Below are 16,544 nucleotides of genomic sequence, written 5' to 3'. Positions count from 1 at the left end.
GCAGCAAGAAGGAACACCGTATTGTTAAAATATTTAAATAAAGAAATTTAAATCTGGGGAAAATATAGAAATGGGGAGGTCTCCACTTGCTAAATATTTACTGGGTGAGCTCTGAGTTTGACTGTAGTTGATTTTCTCTAGGTTACCTTGACTCATTGCTCTTTTCTCTACAATTCAAAATAATTGGAGAAGGATTTATTTAAAATGTTAACAATAGTTTTTGAATCAGCATGCTTGCTTACAGTTATTGTACACCAGTATATTCCACCTCTGAAGTGTCTAACTCCGCCCCCCTCTCCCCAGCCCATTTTATAATTTCGTTTCCTCAGTTATATTTATTGGACTGTCCACTCGGTTTATGCAAATAGAGACACACTCCTAAGATCCCCACTCTTCAAGTATGCACAAGGGTGCTTCCTTTGTGAAATTACCCTTTTGCCCTTCCAAGGAATCCCTCTGCTGATGTTCCATGGTGCTTTCCTCTAAAGAGTTTTGGGGAACCTGCCAGTATTTGGGGAATACTGGTCCTCTGGTTACTCCTGAATTTATGTGGAATACCAGCTCCTTATGTGGAGTCTCTTCTGTGGGTATAGTTGCAGGGGTCCACACTACATGAGCAACGTTGCCAGGGGCCAGAAGTGCCATCTCATTTATGCAGAGGGACTGCTATCCATTCGTGATGGCTCCTGCCTTAGGATTATCTGGTTGTCTTCCTGGTGGATACCTTGGATCTGTAGGGTTAGGAGGCCTTGCCCTTATGTACTCTGAGACCTTCAAAGCTCTTTCCACTAAAGGGGGAGATTTCCTAAAAACCTCATGAGGAGAATTCGACTGAGGTTTTTAACTTATTGCAGTCTGCTCCTATGAGCTTCTTTGTAGGATAATCTATCTGATCCAAAAGCTAAAATCCTTGTGCTTTTGTTAACATCAGAGTCTTTTTATGTGTTGGTTACTATCCATTAATTTAGAAATCTGCAATATAAAAAGTGAGTATTTCCTAACTGTTAATGTAGATTGTCAGTGCTTGTAAGAAGTGGTTGACTTAGGGAAATTTCAATTACTAGCTACACACATTTGATGTTCAGTTTGTATTTAGTATTTCAATTGGGAGCATAAAAGTGAGTCAATTCTGACGTTAGTTATCTTTGGTAACTGTTGCAAGCAGTATAGGATCATCTTCTCCATACACCTCTGCCCAATACCCTGTACTCCAGTCCTGACTTGCAGTGGTTTTGCTTATTTCAGTCTTGTGACAAACTAAGCAGAGACTATGAATTATGAAAAATTGAGTGGTCACTTTGATAGGTGAATAAATGTCCACTGGTGACTAAAAAAGCAATAACTATTTGAGCCTATGGCTCCAGAGGTGCAAGTTTGAGGCAGTAATGTGATACATGAGGCACATTCTCAGGATGATCAACTTCTGATGGAAATATTCGGTATGTGAAAGTAAGTGTGTGTGTGTGAGTGAGCGAGAGAGAGAGACTACATTAAAAGAGTATATAAGATGCAACATCAAGCACTGAAAAGTTAGGCAATGCCAGAATTAGAGTTGTCTGAACAGCCTTAATTTGGCACCTCTGTGCACATACATTATGATACAGTCTTTAATTACATGATCACATACTATCTTTGGAGATTTTAGATGCTAAAATCTAACAAGTCTCTAATGAGTGTGTGTAAACTGAGATATTTGAAAGGCTGTTAACTTGACCAAATTGGGGCAGATTTTCACAAGAACTGTAGAAGGTACGTCTCTGACCAATTTCAAGTGCCTGCTGGAAAGCATAAGGGTACTAGAGTTTTCATTTAAAAAAAAAAAAAAGTGTCAGACTGTTTCTCAATGGGAAAAGGTATTTTTTGCTCGTGTCATTCTGAGAAACAACCAAACTGTTTTGGATGAAGTTTTCCCCACACAAAAAAATCAGACTGAGGCTAGACACCTAGCATTTAAGCCCAAACAGTTAAAGTTAGGGAAAGTTATAATGGACAGTATGCTGGTAAACTTACTGAAAAAAGTTATTCTTTAGCTTCTCGTCTATTTAAAGAAAAATAGTCTTATCTATATGAATGTAAGCAATCAAAAGCCATCCCGCAGCATCCTCGAATGAGATTTTTTCCATAGAAAGTGATTGCAAAAACATGCATTTTTACCAAGAATAACATTGTTTCTGTGACTAATCATTGTAAGTCTGTTGGTTTGGTTTGTTTTGTTTTGTAATTTTATTGAAGAGTTTTTATCTAGTTTCAGGGTTTGACATAAACTTTTCTGTTGTTGGAATTGACTTTTAAGCACATCTAACGTGTTTTTTCTTACTGTTGTGGCCCTCCTGCCTTTCTTGTGATAAAAGCCTAACAGAAATGTCTGCGAGTAGCACATCTTCTGCAGGCTCTGCTGTTGCATCTGCTGTATCAACACGACCTCGACACCAGAAATCTATGTCTGCCTCTGGTCATCCTATAAAAGTTACGCTGCCAACCATCAAAGATGGCACTGAAGCTTATCGACCGAGGTAACATAATACTTAGCATTTGCATAGTGTTCTACATCTTCAAAATTCTGTACAAACTATTGTAAACATAAATATATTAATATAGTGTATATACTCTTAATGTATTACATCATACAGTACTCCAGTAGAGTTTTAAAATTGTATTAATTTGAGTAACAATGCTACATATTGTTTAGATTCAGTTTTGACCATGACACATCATGTTTTGCTCATATCACACAATAAATTCATGTCTCTGAACTAGATCTCTGTCATCAGATAATTCCTGGAAAACCGCAATAGCTACATGCTTATCTGATGCAGACTCAACCCATAGAGTAGATATGCGGACATATTTAAACTGAATTATAAATTTTAAACCTGTTAGCACTGAAGATTACTTTGCACCTATTGGTGTCAGGAAAAGCACTATAAAATCTCATCTTTAGTGTCAAGGGCTTAAAACTGGTATCACAATAATATATATTTTTGTGTGTGTGTGTGTGGTGGGGTGAGGTGGTATGTGGCTTTTTTCAGCTGTGTTCCCTCAAGGAGAATGCTGGAAAGATTTCAGCTCTGACCACCTGACTTGTGTGTATTAGAGTTTGGAATCAGTTAGCATTTTTTTTTTTTTATAGGAGGAGTGAAGAGTCTCCCAAATTCTTTTTTTTTGCGAATACAGACTAACACGGCTGCTACTCTGAAACCACATGTTAAGAGAAGTTATTTATTTTTATTTATATATGGGAGGTTGTCCTGTGTTAAGCATTCTTCTGTTTTCCCAGCAGTGCAACTCAGAGAGTGCCTGCTGCTTCCCCGTCAGCTCATAGCATTAGCACTACTACCCCAGACCGAACCCGCTTTCCTCGTGGGAGTTCAAGTCGAAGCACTTTCCATGGTGAGCAGCTACGGGAGCGGCGTAATGCCACTTACAATGGACCACCTGCCTCACCTTCACATGAAACTGGTGCATTTGCACATGCTAGAAGGGGCACGTCAACTGGTATTATAAGCAAGATAACTTCCAAGTTTGTTCGCAGGTTAGTACCAGACTTTTCTGTGAAATTTTTTTGTTTGCTTTATTTCCTGTATATTTTTCACTTCCTCTAAGATAATAAATGAGATTTATTTTTCAAATTCTTAATTCTTTTTAGAGGATTTCCAGTATGACAATCTAGCATAAATGTAAATTTAATTAGAATAGGATTATCTTCTTGCTTTGTTTTACCCTTTCAGAACCTGCTTAGCTTTGCTTTTTTCTGTATTATAGCCATCCAGATTTGGCCAGCCATTCTCTTGCTTCTTTATCTTAAAAGAACAAAATTAGGGCTGTCCAGCGATTAAAAAAATTAATCTCATGATTAACAATAATAGAATACCATTTATTTAAATATTTTTGGATGTTTTTTACATTTTCAAATACATTGATTTTAATTACAACACAGCATACAAAGTGTACAGTACTCACTTTATATATATTTTTGATTTACAAATGTTTGCACTGTAAAAAACAAAAGAAATGGAAATTTTTCAGTTCACCTAATACAAGTACTGTAGTGCAATCTCTTTATCATGAAAGTTGAACTCACAAATGTAGAATTTTGGACAAAAACCCCCTGCATTCAAAAGTAAAACAATGTAAAACTTTAGAGATTACAAGTCCACTCAGTTCTACTTCTTGTTCAGCCAATTGCTCAGACAAACAAGTTTGGTTAAAATTTGCAGGCGATAACACTGCCTGCTTTTTGTTTACAATGTCACCTGAAAATGAGAACAGGCGTTCACATGGTACTGTTGTAGCCGGCGTCACAAGATATTTATATGCCAGATGCATTAAAGATTCATATGTCCCTTCATGTTTCAGCCACTACCCCAGAGGACATGTGTCCATGCCGATGAGTGGTTCTGCTCGATAACAATCCAAAGCAGTGCGTGCTGATGCATGTTCATTTTCATCATCTGAGTCAGATGCCACCAGCAGAAGGTTGATTTGCTCTTTTGGTGGTTCGTGTTCTGTAGTTTCCACATTGGAGTGTTGCTCTTTTAAGACTTCTCAAAGCATGCTTCACACCTCGTCCCTCTCAGATTTCGGAAGGCACTTCAGATTCTTAAACCTTCGGTCAAGTGCTTTAACTATTTTTAGAAATCTCACATTGGTATATTCTTTGCATTTTGTCAAATCTGCTGTGAAAGTGTTTTTAAAATGAACATGTGCTAGGTCATCATCCAAGACTGCTATAATATGAAATATATGGCAGAATGTGGGTAAAACAGAAAAGGAGACATACAATTATCCCCCAAGGAGTTCAGTCACAAATTTAATTAACGCATTATTTTTTTGACGAGCGTGGAAATATGTCCTCTGGAATGGTGGCCAAAGTATGAAAGGGCATATGAATGTTTAGCATATCTGGCCCACAAATACCTTGCAACATGGGCTACAAAAGTGCCATGTGAATACCTGTTCTCACTTTCAGGTGACATTGTAAATAAGAAACAGGCAGCAGTATCTCCCGTAAATATAAACAAACTTGTTTCTCTTAGCGATTGGCTGAACAAGAAGTAGGACTGAGTGGACTTGTAGGCTCTAAAGTTTTACATGGTTTTGTTTTTGAGTGCAGTTATGTAACAAAAAAAATCTACATTTGTAAGTTATACTTTCACGATAAAGAGATTGCACTACCCTACTTTTATGAGGTGAATTGAAAAGTACTATTTCTTTTGTTTATCATTTTTACAGTGCAAATATTTGTTATTAACTCATTAGTTAATATAAAGTGAGCACTGTACACTTTGAGTTGTGTTGTAATAGAAATCAATATTGAAAATGTAGAAAAACATCCAAAAATATTTAATACATTTGAATTGGTATTATATAGTTTAACAGTGCGATTAATCACAGTTAATTTTTTTAATAGCAATTTAATTTTTTGAGGTAATCGCCTGAGTTAACTGCGATTAATCGACAGCCCTAAACAAAATAGTCACATGTTTCATGCAGTAACTACAGTGTTTTCCTATTTACATCACTATAATAAAAATAATAAAAATGGGGTTTGGTTGAACAACTGAAAGGATAGTTTGATTTATACATGAAAAGTCTCTCCATCTGCAAAATTGATATGCTCTCATTAAACAAATTATCATGTAACATTAAAGAGAACATTTACATTTTAATGATGAATTGTAATCAAGTGATATAGGTGTAATTAATTACAAAGACCATTCCTACAATAGCAAGATTAATAATCACTGGAGAACTCTCTCTGTTCAGACAAAATCAGTGTTTTCCCTATTCAGAGGTTATTGTAGAGAATTTTGGTTTCTCATTGAGCACAGTAAAAATGACATGTAAAAGTGTACACTGACTGCTAGCATCTGGAAATCCTCATTGGTGTCAACATTAAGTAACCTTTTTTCTTTCATTTAAACTTATTTTTGAAGCAATTAATAAAGAATCTGAAAGTCAAGGAAGCGCATCAGTGTTTACATATAACCATGATGGATGCTGTAGAAAAGCATAAGATATATAGATAAATTATTTTATCTTAAGTGACTATTTACATGATTATCTTTAAAGCTTTCTTACAAGAAAATTTAATTTTCACATTTCACTTATGTCTGGCAGTAGCTGATCAATTGATTTGAGTTTGAAACACCTGCAGGGATTTACCTACAGTTTTCAGGAAGTAGTAGGAAAATTACAGAGGTTACAAATAGCACTCTACTGCAGAACTGTCAATTTCCCAACAGAATTAAATCCCATAGATCTTTGCTTTCTTTGAAGAATCATAATATCCTATATTAAATTCCAGATATGCTTTCTAGTCTTAAATCCCTTCATAAGTGACACTTGCCATTTTAATATAAGAATAGTTACAAGATGACAAGAAGCACACTGATCTCATGAACAAAATGTGATGGGGGAGATGAAATTAAATAGCATGATAGGTTCAAAATAAAAATCAGTCTGATCCTCTTAAAATAATATTAATCTAAGATGCTGACAATGTGTGGTTAATTGTCCAAATAAGATGTATTATAATCTACCTTTGCCAGAATTTCTTCCAAACTTGAAGATACAGAAATCTGAACCTACGTTAATGGCATTAGCGGCATATATATATAGTGAAAACGTTTTCATTTTCTGTTCTCTTTCTCAACATTACAACCCACTACAAAGTGCTCTGTCATTCCATTTGGGCAACAAAATTCCAAATGGGGTGAAGTGCATTTTCCACTAAGTAATTAATCATTTCAGGAGGATACATTACTTGTTTGTCATTATAAATGTCATTCTGAGGCTATATTAAATCAAATGGTATGCATGTAACGTTGTGAAGAATGGTGATTTTTTTTTTGTAGCCAGTTTAGACTTGACATTTTTCATCATATGCAGTTAGCGATAGATTTATATAGAACACACTGACAGTGTTCGGTCTCCTAATTAAATCAAACTTTAACAAAAAATTACTTCTGTGCATGATGGAGGATTTGTTTTTGTTTTAGATCTGATTATTAATTATAGTGCTAAAATTCTAAGAAAAAGCTACCTTTTGGTGTTTTCTTGGTGTCCGTGACTACAAGTCCTAAATTTTCAAACCTCAGACATTTTGCTGTTAACCCTTTTTTAAAAAAACACACACGCCAAAAACAGGTGGTTAGAATTGTTTCTCAGTAGTGTTAATCATTTCATCAAACCAAAAGCTTGACATTCCCTACTTCTCAGATCATTAATGGGGGTGCTTGCCTCAAAGATATTTTGTTATATTCTACCAATCTGATGTTAACTGTTTTGACTGTGTTTGGGTTGTCTCAGTCTTGATGTTGATAATTTATTTCTTAATGTCTTTGAATAATATAAAACATTACCCTAGTAAGCAATAGTTTTATATGTATACTGTTTACAAAGGTGTCCAGAAGGATTGTTTTTATTTTATTCTGTCAATTGTATGTGTTTTTCTGGTAAGCATGTAGGGTATTTATATAAAGTAAATGCTTTTAGACATTAGTTAAAATGCAGCTTGCTTAGGGTACAGAGTATTGAGGCTTTTTGTTGAAATGTGTATTAACAATTTGTGCCAAATTATACTTTCTAGAGGGTCAGTTACCTAGGTGTTTATATATAATAATTTTGAAGGGTGTTATGTGCTGGATTAAATAAATCTTTTAAAATATTTACTAAAATGCTTGTACTGCAGCACTGGGAATATACCCACTTATCAGATTTTGATACCTTGGCTTACATAATATGCATTGTACATATCTTTTTTTTTTTTTCAAATAGTCAGAGGCTACTAAAGCATATTGTTAAGTAATTATTTTACAAATCATGACGCCAATTCAGCAAGGTACCTAAGCACCTGCCTAACTTAAAGCCCATCAGTAGTGCTGTTGAATTCAATGGGATAATTTGTTCGTTTAAAGTTAAACAGATGCATATGTAACCTTTTGAATTAGGGTCTCGGGTTGATCCAAGAAACTCATGGGCATATGCTTAGCTCTAAATATGTAACCATGCTTAAAGCTAAACAGATGCCTAATGTTTCCAGGATTGGAGCCCAAGGGCCTGACCCAGAGAGGAGCTGAGCACTTGCAGCTAGCTATATTTGGCTTCAGTAGTAGTTGAGGGCACATAGCACCTCTCTGGTTCAGGTCCTTGTTGACTAAAGTGCTATAACTATACTTATTGGAATCATATATGGCCATTTTTCAGTCTGTATTAGGCCAGAACTCTGTAACTTATGCTAACCTTACCAAGAGTTTAAAAAAAAAAATTACTTATCAGGGTTGCAATAAATTGAGGTATCATAAAGGGAAGTCAAACTTGCAGCTGAAAAACAGTACTTAACAAAAATTAGTAAATACAACATTTTTATGCTGAATTTTGCTCTGTAGTTACTTTAACTCTGTTATAGATATGGGTTCTCTTGACTTCTATTTTTCGTCTTTATCATTGAATCTCAACCTTAACTTTGTTTTGAGGGATCCAAGTGAAGGCGAAGCCAGTGGCAGAACTGACACCTCAAGGTGAGGAGCCACAATTAATACTTCGCTGCTAGGTCCTTTGTGTTAAAAGTTAAAGTGATTTCTGAAAGATTTTTAACCAGGATTTAAAATAGAATAGTGCCTAGATAACTTGTATTTTTAAAATGTTCTGTTTTGCGGTGGGTCTTTGCCCATCCCTCTTAATTCCCTGGAAATTCACTTTTTGATTTTTAAATACTTGTAGATATATGTTCAAAACTGTGTTTTGTATTGTACATTTTGTAAAGAAGCAAACTTGATAAGTTAACACATTACTATGAAAGCAATCCCAGCTACAAGATTAAACCAAATCATAAGGCTCTTCTTTAAACTTATCTTCTTATGTTTAATATTATTTAATATAATATAGATTTAAGTAGCAAATATATAGGTTAATACTTAATATGTACATGTAGTGTAAAAATATTTAATATAGTCACATATTGTATTCATCATTTAAAAGTCACTGTTCACCAACAGTGATCACCCTGCAATGTCTGAGGTGTCTGTGGTTCTTTACACTTAAAAAGAACAGTGGTATTCAGATATTGTTGGGTGGTAATTGTAAATATTGACTTTGTGTGGCAATCACTACACACACAAACAAAACTGTAGCTGTAACATAAGCAATAACATACTGTACAGCGTGTTCACCTCTCAGTATACGTTCTCTTCTAGCATGTCTCAGCATGTTGACTCTGCCTTTTTAATGTGTTTGGTAAAGCAGGTGTACATTCATGAAGCCTCTAATGAATAAACAGTGAACACACACTGCAGTTGTTGTTATACTCTAAAATGGTTAATTACAAAAAAGAATGGCTTCTTTCTAAGAGAAAACATTTAATAAACATCTGTATTTAAAAGAGCAGCAGCTCTTTAAACAGTATATGTTGCTTAGTATAACTAATATACTGTGTATGGTTTTGAATTACCTGTTTCAGCATTTTTTTTTCCTCCTATGTCCTTACGCTGCTGTGCTGCTGACCCTGTAGTATAGTCAGGTCTGTTAAGTTAATTAAGCATGGCAGTGGATTTCACCACTCATTCCTGTTCTCCAGCAATCTCTGCTGCTGCCTCCTGGTTATCCTCCAGCCTAGTATGTTTTGGGCATCAGGCCACTTCCTGAAATGCAAGCCGAGTCCAAACCTCGACTGCGCTGCTGTGCCAAGTCTTCTATACTGAGGTGGCTCTGTGGTGGCAGCAATGAAAATAAACCATCAATTTTTAATGTTTAAAAAGCATGCTTTTTTTTACAGCTATTTAGAGTGGTTCTGCTCTGAATAGTGAAAAGTTTATTAAATGAAGTGGCAGGTTATCTTTGTTTCCGGGGGGAACCTCGTTGTTGACAAGAGCACTTTAAATATAGGGGAAGAGACTGCTTTCCTATGTGTTTGTAGAACAACTGGCACAGTTGAAGTAAAAATAATACCAGTAATGGCTGTCGTAAAGGGCCTTGCCCAGCCGTGGTGGCCTTAGTGTAATTGAGTTAGGCAGTGCTTTGGGAACTAAGTTGCTTGCCCAAGAAGTACAAGTGGATAGGAGGTGGGAAATGAAAGGAGAACAGCAGGGATGCAAGGAAAGGAAATGGGGAAAATGAGGGTGAGGAAAATCTGGTCTGGAATTAACCTCCGCTCTTCGTTTAACAGACCCTGCCAAGGAAACACCCCCTCCTCAATAGTGGGTGATAGCATCAGCAGCTCTCGGGCATCTGGGAAAAGAAACAGCAGAATCTGGAACTCTTTTTAAATGAGCACTATTTTAAAAAACTGTGTTCCAAACTTACCTATGTTGAGTGATCTGATGGGTAAAGAAGCTTTATAGTCCCACTGTTTGTGTTCATTAGAAGATAATTACTTGGGATTTTATCTGTCATTTTATCAGCTAAAATGACATTTTTTTGTCTCTTTTTCACTATTCTGTTCCGTGTCTTCTGGCTTTGTACTGTTATGAGAGACATAGAAGCTGTTTGCCCACCCAGTTGAGTAATTGTAATATAAAATTCTACTGCATCAGTTAAAATAGGATGTTGCAAAAATATAAGGTCACTTTAAAAAAGAGGAGAAAGAAGGGTCAAAAGTCCCTAAAGAATTTGTAAAAACAGGTTGGGTTAATTGTGAGCATAATGCTCCCCAATTTGTAAATATAGGAAATGAGTTTCTCTTCATGCACAAGCATGAAAGCGAAAACTTTTGTGTGGAATGCAGGGTGGGTTTCCTTCCTTTGCTGCTTTTACAGCATGTTTACACATCCAGACCTTGTGTCCCACAAATTAATACCTTTTGTTGATGTATGCTCCAAATGATGAGCTCAGTAGAACTCAAAAGATACTTTTTAAAATGTAGATTGCACTGTCTCCTGCTACAGCAGAGCAGAGGGATGTGTATCTGTAGTTTCCATTGCATATACAAAAAAAGTTTTGTTATCCGGCATGTTGGGGGAATGGGGGGTGCCGGTAAGTCAAAAATTCTGATTAACTAAATGGGAGGGAGTTTGGGTGTGGGAGGGGGCTCAAGGCTGGGGGTTGGGGTGCGGGCTCTGGGAGGGAGTTTGGGTGCAGGAGGGGGCTTGGGGCAGGGGGTTGGGGCATGGGAGGGGTTGCGGGGAGCCGGGTCCTGGCGGCACTCACCTCTGGCAGCTCCCCGCAAGTGGCAATATGTCCCTTCTGCTCCTAGGCAGAGGTGCAGCTCCTGGCCAATGGGAGCTGCGGAGCCAGCACTCGGGATGGGGTAGGGGCAACGCACAGAGCCTCTGTGGCCGCTCCTCTGCCTAGGAACAGCAGGGACATGTCACTGCCTGTGGGGAGTCGTCCAAGGTGAACGCCGTCTGGATCTGGCACCTCAAAACACCTCCTGCGCCCCAACCCTCTGCCCTAAGCTCCCTCCCGCATCCAAACTCCCTCCCTGAGCCCGCGCCCCTAACCCCCTCCTGAAATGCCAGTTTCTAGAGCTTTCTGGTTGGTAAAGTGCCGGATAACACAGCTTTACTGTATTATAGTTAGGATTTTCTTAAACTTTATTACCTTCTAGCACTTGTATCTATTGTATGGATTTTACTTTTGAGTATGCAACATGTTTCTCTCCCCAGGAGTGCTTCTGGGGAACCAAAAGACCGAGAAAAGGAGGATAGCAAAGATTCCAAACCACGTTCTTTGCGATTCACGTGGAGTATGAAGACCACTAGTTCCATGGACCCGAATGATATGATGAGAGAGATTCGAAAAGTGTTAGATGCTAATAACTGTGACTATGAACAAAAAGAGAGGTTTTTGCTCTTCTGTGTTCATGGTGATGCACGACAGGATAGTCTTGTTCAATGGGAGATGGAAGTCTGCAAATTGCCACGATTGTCACTCAATGGAGTCCGCTTCAAGAGAATATCTGGGACGTCTATTGCATTTAAGAACATTGCATCCAAAATTGCAAATGAGCTTAAGCTGTAAAGAGAAACTAAATTTATGGGATCAGGGAAAATTCATACGTGAACTACACTTACGTTTTGAATGTACTGGTTACGCCTAGTGTGATTGGCCTGTGAAACTCCTCATGTAGAAATTGTCCCTATTGCAATAAGGTTATACATAGTTATTCTGAATTGTAAAATTAAATTCAGTATGACCTATACTAAATAACTGTAGCTAAAGAAGTTATGTTCACATGTACAGGTAAGTATATAGAGCATTCTGTTCATTTTATGTTCATAGAGTTGTATAATAAAAAAGATGATTGCTTAAATACAGATCTTGTATAGTTGTCTAGATTTCTGCACAAAAGTGTATGTTTGATGCTTTGAGTTGAAAAAGTTCTTCCCTATCACTATTTACATTTTTGGTGGTTTTAATAATTCTTCTATCATGCATTTTTTAAAACTGTGTCCAGAGTCAAAATGCACAAAAAATAGTTTTCACAACTGTAGCATGACCATTTTTAGTTATTTAAAAATCATATGTGAATTTGAATCAGAAGTCGATAAATCGGCTTTTGTGGTACACAAAACTGTTCCTACTTATGTTTTTGGTTCTTATCCTTGCTATTGGACAGTATTTAGCTGAAAAATACAAACATGTTTACAGTGTTGGCACTTACAGATTTAAAAAGATTATTTTGCCTTGGGCCGGCTGAGAGCTGCTGGGGAACAGAAATCCCATCTAGGTAATGTTTTGTGTGCAAATTATAATGCTTACTCTCATGGCCCATTGAAAATGTAGCATCAAAATGGAGAAGAGTAAATTATTTCATTTAAATAATATGATGTAAAATATCACTTGTTTGCTGCCTTCAATATATTGCAAATTCTAGTGTGTGGAAATATATTAATGTTGGGACTGTTTCATAGCACAAAATAATTTGAAGTGTTGACCAATTGTATGAGTTAATTATACCACCTCAGGAATTTAAATGGCTTTTGGAATATTTGCCCCCAAAGACAACATGCAATTCCTTATGATACTTTACTACTAAACAATAATGGTTGATTTATCTTATGTGATTGTACAATTTGTTCCCATGTAACTTGTTTGTGTTTAATATTTTACCAGATTTCTTGTATTTATACCACATCATTATGCCTGTAATGTGCAGCTTTGTAATTTAGGCATTTGCCTATGGAAAAAAAATTTCCTTCCATAATTAGTAATATAAACTATGTAAAACCACTAGTAATGGTACCTTTTAATACTTGTTCTTTTGTACTGAATTAACCATAGAGGTTGGTTGTGCAATGTTATTTAATGTCGTAATTACTGTAATATCCCCCTATATGCACACTCTCGTGGAGAATAGAAAGTTCATTCAAAATCTGTCACTTTAAAAAAAAATTTAAAGCTGTGGTAAACTGTAACTCTAAATTAGAAGGCTGTAAGTGTAGCTAATATGCCATTCAATAATGGCTTCTTGACAGAGGTGGATTTTACATGCTGTACTATACTGTGATGTAGCTTTCTGTAACAGTTATATTCTGAAATGAACGTGTATTGTTGCCTTAGAAAAAGGGTGGTGTTTGGAAAGAAACAACTGTAGCCCCTTTTTACCTGGTGTTTATTCAAACAAATTTTGATGCAAGTCATCTTGATTCACTTTCACTGGTGCACTCTATTAAAACTTACTTGAACAGTTCTCATACTAAAGCGCTTGTCGTTTGCCCTTAATCAAAATGAAAACCTATTCCAAGGAGATATTTTTATTATGCAACAGTCTTAGAGGTCTCTTTTGCAGTTATGTATTTTATTTGTTCCTTTGGTTTACAAAAAAATGTCTGTGTTGCGCAAAATCAATCCCTGCATAATTTTTATGGTCCCACTGATCAAAGTGCTGAGCATCTTCTAGAAGGTGCCAGTGGGGGTTCAGGGTGCTTTGCATCTTATAGAATTGCATCATTGGTACACATCTAGATCCATGTCCCAGTTTTTGTAAGTAATCTCTTAGTTGCCCAAGGAGCTCCTTCATATGTTCCCCACAAATCTGCTTCAGGAATGATTTAGATATCTATGCAATTTATCCATGAATCGTAAGAACGACCATACTGGGTCAGACCAATGGGCCATCTAGCCCAGTATCATGTCTTCTGAAAGTGCCAGATGCATCAGAGTGAACAGAACAGGGCAATTTATTGAGTGATCAATTCCCTGGCATCCAGTCCCAGTTTCTAGCAGTTAGATATAGGGACAACCAGAACACAGGGTTTCGTCCCTGACCATCTTGGCTAATAGTCATTGATGGACGTATCCTCCATGAACTTACCTAAATTTTTTTTTTTTGAACGCAGTTATACTTTTGGCCTTCACGACATTCTCTGGCAACGAGTTCCACAGGTTGACTGTGTGTTGTGTGAAGAAATGCTTCCTTTTGTTTGTGTTAATCCTGCAGTTTACTAATTTCATTGGGTGACCCCTGGTTAATATGATATGGGAAGGGATAAATAACATTTTTTTTCCATGCCATTCATATCCCCCCTCAGTTCTCTCTTTTCCAAGCTGAACAGTCTTTTTAATCTTTTCTCATATGGAAGCTGTTCCATACCCCTAATCATTTGTATTGCCCTTCTCAGTACTTTTTCCAATTCTAATACAACTTTTTTGAGATGGGGAAACCAGAACTGCACCCAGTATTCAAGGTGTGGGTGTACCATGGAGCTGTATAGTGGCATTATGGTACTTTCTGTCTTATCTATCCCTTTCCTAATAGTTCCTAACATTGTATTAGCTTTTTTGACTGCTGCTGCCCATTGAGCAGACCTTTTCAGAGAACTATCTGCAATGACTCCAAAATCAGTTTCTTGAGTGGTAAGCATAATTTTGTATGTGTAGTCAGGATTATGTTTTCCAATGTCCATTACTTTGCACTTATCAACATTGAATTTCATCTGCCATTTTCTTGCCAAGTCATTCAGTTTTGTGAGATCTCTTCATAACTCTTTGCATGCTGCTTTGGACTTAATTATGTTGAGTAATTTTGTATCATCTGCAAACTTTGCCACCTCACTTTTACCCCTTTTTCCCAGATCACTTCTGAATATGTTGAACAGCACTGGTCCCACCCCCATTTTTTATTGGATTTCTGTTTTTGTACCCTCTCTAAACTCCGTGAACACTTCACAGTCACCATCACCATCCTGATCAGGTGATCGGTACTCCATTTCTACTGCTACACTCTTATTATTCAAGCATGGAATTTCTATCCATAGAAATTCTGAGGTACAACTTGTTTCATTTAAGATTGTTAGTATGTTTGACTGTGTTTTCTTTCACATACAGTGCTACTCCCCCACCAGCACGACCTACTCTGTCATTCCTGTATATTTTGTACCCGAGTATTACCGTGTCCCATTGACTATCATCATTTCACCAAGTTTCTGTGATGTCTGTTATATCAATTGTCTTTATTTACTACCAAGCGCTCTAATTCACCCATTTTAGTATTTAGACTTCTAGGGTTTGTATACAAGCACTTATTAAAATGTGTCAATATTTACGCATCTGCCTTCATGTGATGTAATTGAATGGGACTCTTTTTTGTTTGACTGTTTCTCTTCACTTCCCACCTGTACTTTATCAACTTCTATCCTCTCCTCTTTATTAGGACATAGAGTATCCCCTTTAATAAATCCCCGCCTATGGAATGTATCTGTCCGAACCATGTGCTCCTCCACACTTGTCACCTTTCCCCTACTGGCTTGTATCCTCTATGACCTTTTTAATTTTCCATGCCAGCAGTTTGGTTTAGGTGGAGCCCATCATTCCTGTATAGGCTCCTTCCTTCCCAAAAGGTCCCTAGTTCCTAATAAACCTAAACCTCTTCTCTGAATACCATCCTCTCATCCACACATTGAGACCCTGCAGTTCTGCCTGTCTAGGTGGCCCTGACATGGAACGGGGAGCATTTCAGAGAATGCTACCGTGGAGGTCCTGAACTTTAATCTCTTGCATAGCAGCCTAAATTTGACCTCCCATGACCCCTCCTACCTTTCCCTATGTCATTGGTACCTACATGTACCATGACCATCAGCTCCTCCCCAGCACTGCACATAAGTCTGGTTAGACTTGAGAGGTCTGCAATCTTTCCACCCAGCAGACAATTCATCGTGCGGTTCTCCCACTCATCACAAACCAACTAGCTATAATTCTAATAATTGAATCCCTCTTACTATTACCTGTCTCTTCCTAATAACAGGGCTCCCTTGGTATCCTCAGAAAGATGTCCTCTGGGAGAGAAGATACCATGACATCATCTGGAAGGAGGATCCCAACTATGGGATCTCGCTCCAGCTTGATGTTCTCCTTCCCTGAGACTTTCATCCTTCTCAATAGCACAGAGGCTGTCAGACTGAGGATGGGACTGCTCTACTGGGTCCCTGAGAGTCTTACCTATGTAAATTCCTATCTCTCTTAGCTCCTTCAGTTCAACCACTCTAGTCTGAAGAGCGCATACTCAGTCGCTGAGGGCCATGAGCTTTTGCAGTGAATGAACATATATGCCACCTGCCCACAAGACAGGTAATCATACATGCTATGTTCAGTGCAATAAACTGGAT

General features: G+C 37.3%; 1 protein-coding gene across 7 annotated transcripts in view; it reads left to right on the top strand.

The window, feature by feature from the left end:
* MARK1 (microtubule affinity regulating kinase 1) overlaps positions 1-15,477 on the top strand; it is a 121,210-nt gene extending 105,733 nt beyond the window's left edge. For 2 of the 7 annotated variants that reach the window (XM_084624173.1, XM_084624177.1), the window contains exons 15-18: positions 2,352-2,513; positions 3,278-3,532; positions 8,478-8,522; positions 11,604-15,477. In XM_084624173.1, the coding sequence (XP_084480299.1) occupies positions 2,352-2,513; positions 3,278-3,532; positions 8,478-8,522; positions 11,604-11,958 (817 nt within the window). In that variant the 3' untranslated portion in view covers positions 11,959-15,477. The remainder of the gene's footprint in view (positions 1-2,351; positions 2,514-3,277; positions 3,533-8,477; positions 8,523-11,603) is intronic. The other 5 variants (XM_084624174.1, XM_084624176.1, XM_084624175.1 and 2 more) reach the window with 5 other exon arrangements.
* The last annotated feature ends 1,067 nt before the right edge of the window (positions 15,478-16,544 follow it).

This window comes from Lepidochelys olivacea, assembly GCF_965140295.1.
Source record: "Lepidochelys olivacea isolate rLepOli2 genome assembly, chromosome: 3".
NCBI classification, from domain to species: domain Eukaryota; kingdom Metazoa; phylum Chordata; order Testudines; family Cheloniidae; genus Lepidochelys; species Lepidochelys olivacea.
This window is presented reverse-complemented; position numbering and strand designations above follow the sequence as displayed.